Raw genomic sequence first — 690 nt, forward strand, 5'->3', positions numbered from 1 at the left:
TATGGCTACTGCTGCCCATACCAAACCCATTTCTCTGCTGTGCTGCAGCTGCTGGCACAAATGGTATTTTGACAACCATTACCGGTTGCTTTCCTGATATGATGGTCTACAACAGTCAAACAACACAACACTGCGAGGTGGACAATGCCAATGTTCTGAGTACCTTGTCTCTTAGGGTTGGGTATTACACTCCTGAAGGAAGACTCAATTCTGGATGGCCAGCTTCTCTTGTGGAGGGAACAAAACTCATTTCATTTGTGCCTAACAGTGGAGGTATTTCAGGGGATATGAGTCTTGTCATTGTGAACGATGTTCAAGTCGGGGACTCTATTCCAGTATCGAACAACTTCACCATGAACTTTCTGAGATATGGAGCAACAATAGCATCATTTACTTCTAACAGTGCCTATTATGGGTTGAAGACAATGGTGCGGACAAATTTACCAAATACCAATCCCATTCAGAACTGCATGCTAGTTCCTCCTCAGTCAGACTGTGATGCCATGGCAAAAAAATGTAGTGGTGCTACTGGATGCTACAATTTGACGACTTCTGCATCCCTTCCTATTCCTGGGAACTACTCACTCTGCTTAACCGCGAGTGGATGGCAAGGCCACTACTTGCCGTGGGGTGCAATTCCCCTCGAGGTGATGGTGCTGGTGCCAAACGAGCTGTATATGAACACTCTCG

The 690-nt window shown here is 46.1% G+C and overlaps 1 protein-coding gene across 1 annotated transcript; it reads left to right on the plus strand.

Moving 5' to 3' along the window:
- Nucleotides 1–68: 68 nt before the first annotated feature.
- TM35_000093500 (uncharacterized protein) lies at nt 69–689 on the plus strand (the record flags this gene model as incomplete). Its single annotated transcript, XM_029024589.1, has 1 exon — nt 69–689. A coding segment is annotated over one exon (621 nt), but the record flags the coding sequence as incomplete, so codon positions are not given.
- Nucleotide 690: the final 1 nt, after the last annotated feature.

The sequence above is a fragment of the Trypanosoma theileri genome (genome assembly GCF_002087225.1).
Source record: "Trypanosoma theileri isolate Edinburgh chromosome Unknown TM35_Tth_9_V1, whole genome shotgun sequence".
Taxonomy (NCBI): Eukaryota; Euglenozoa; class Kinetoplastea; order Trypanosomatida; family Trypanosomatidae; genus Trypanosoma; species Trypanosoma theileri.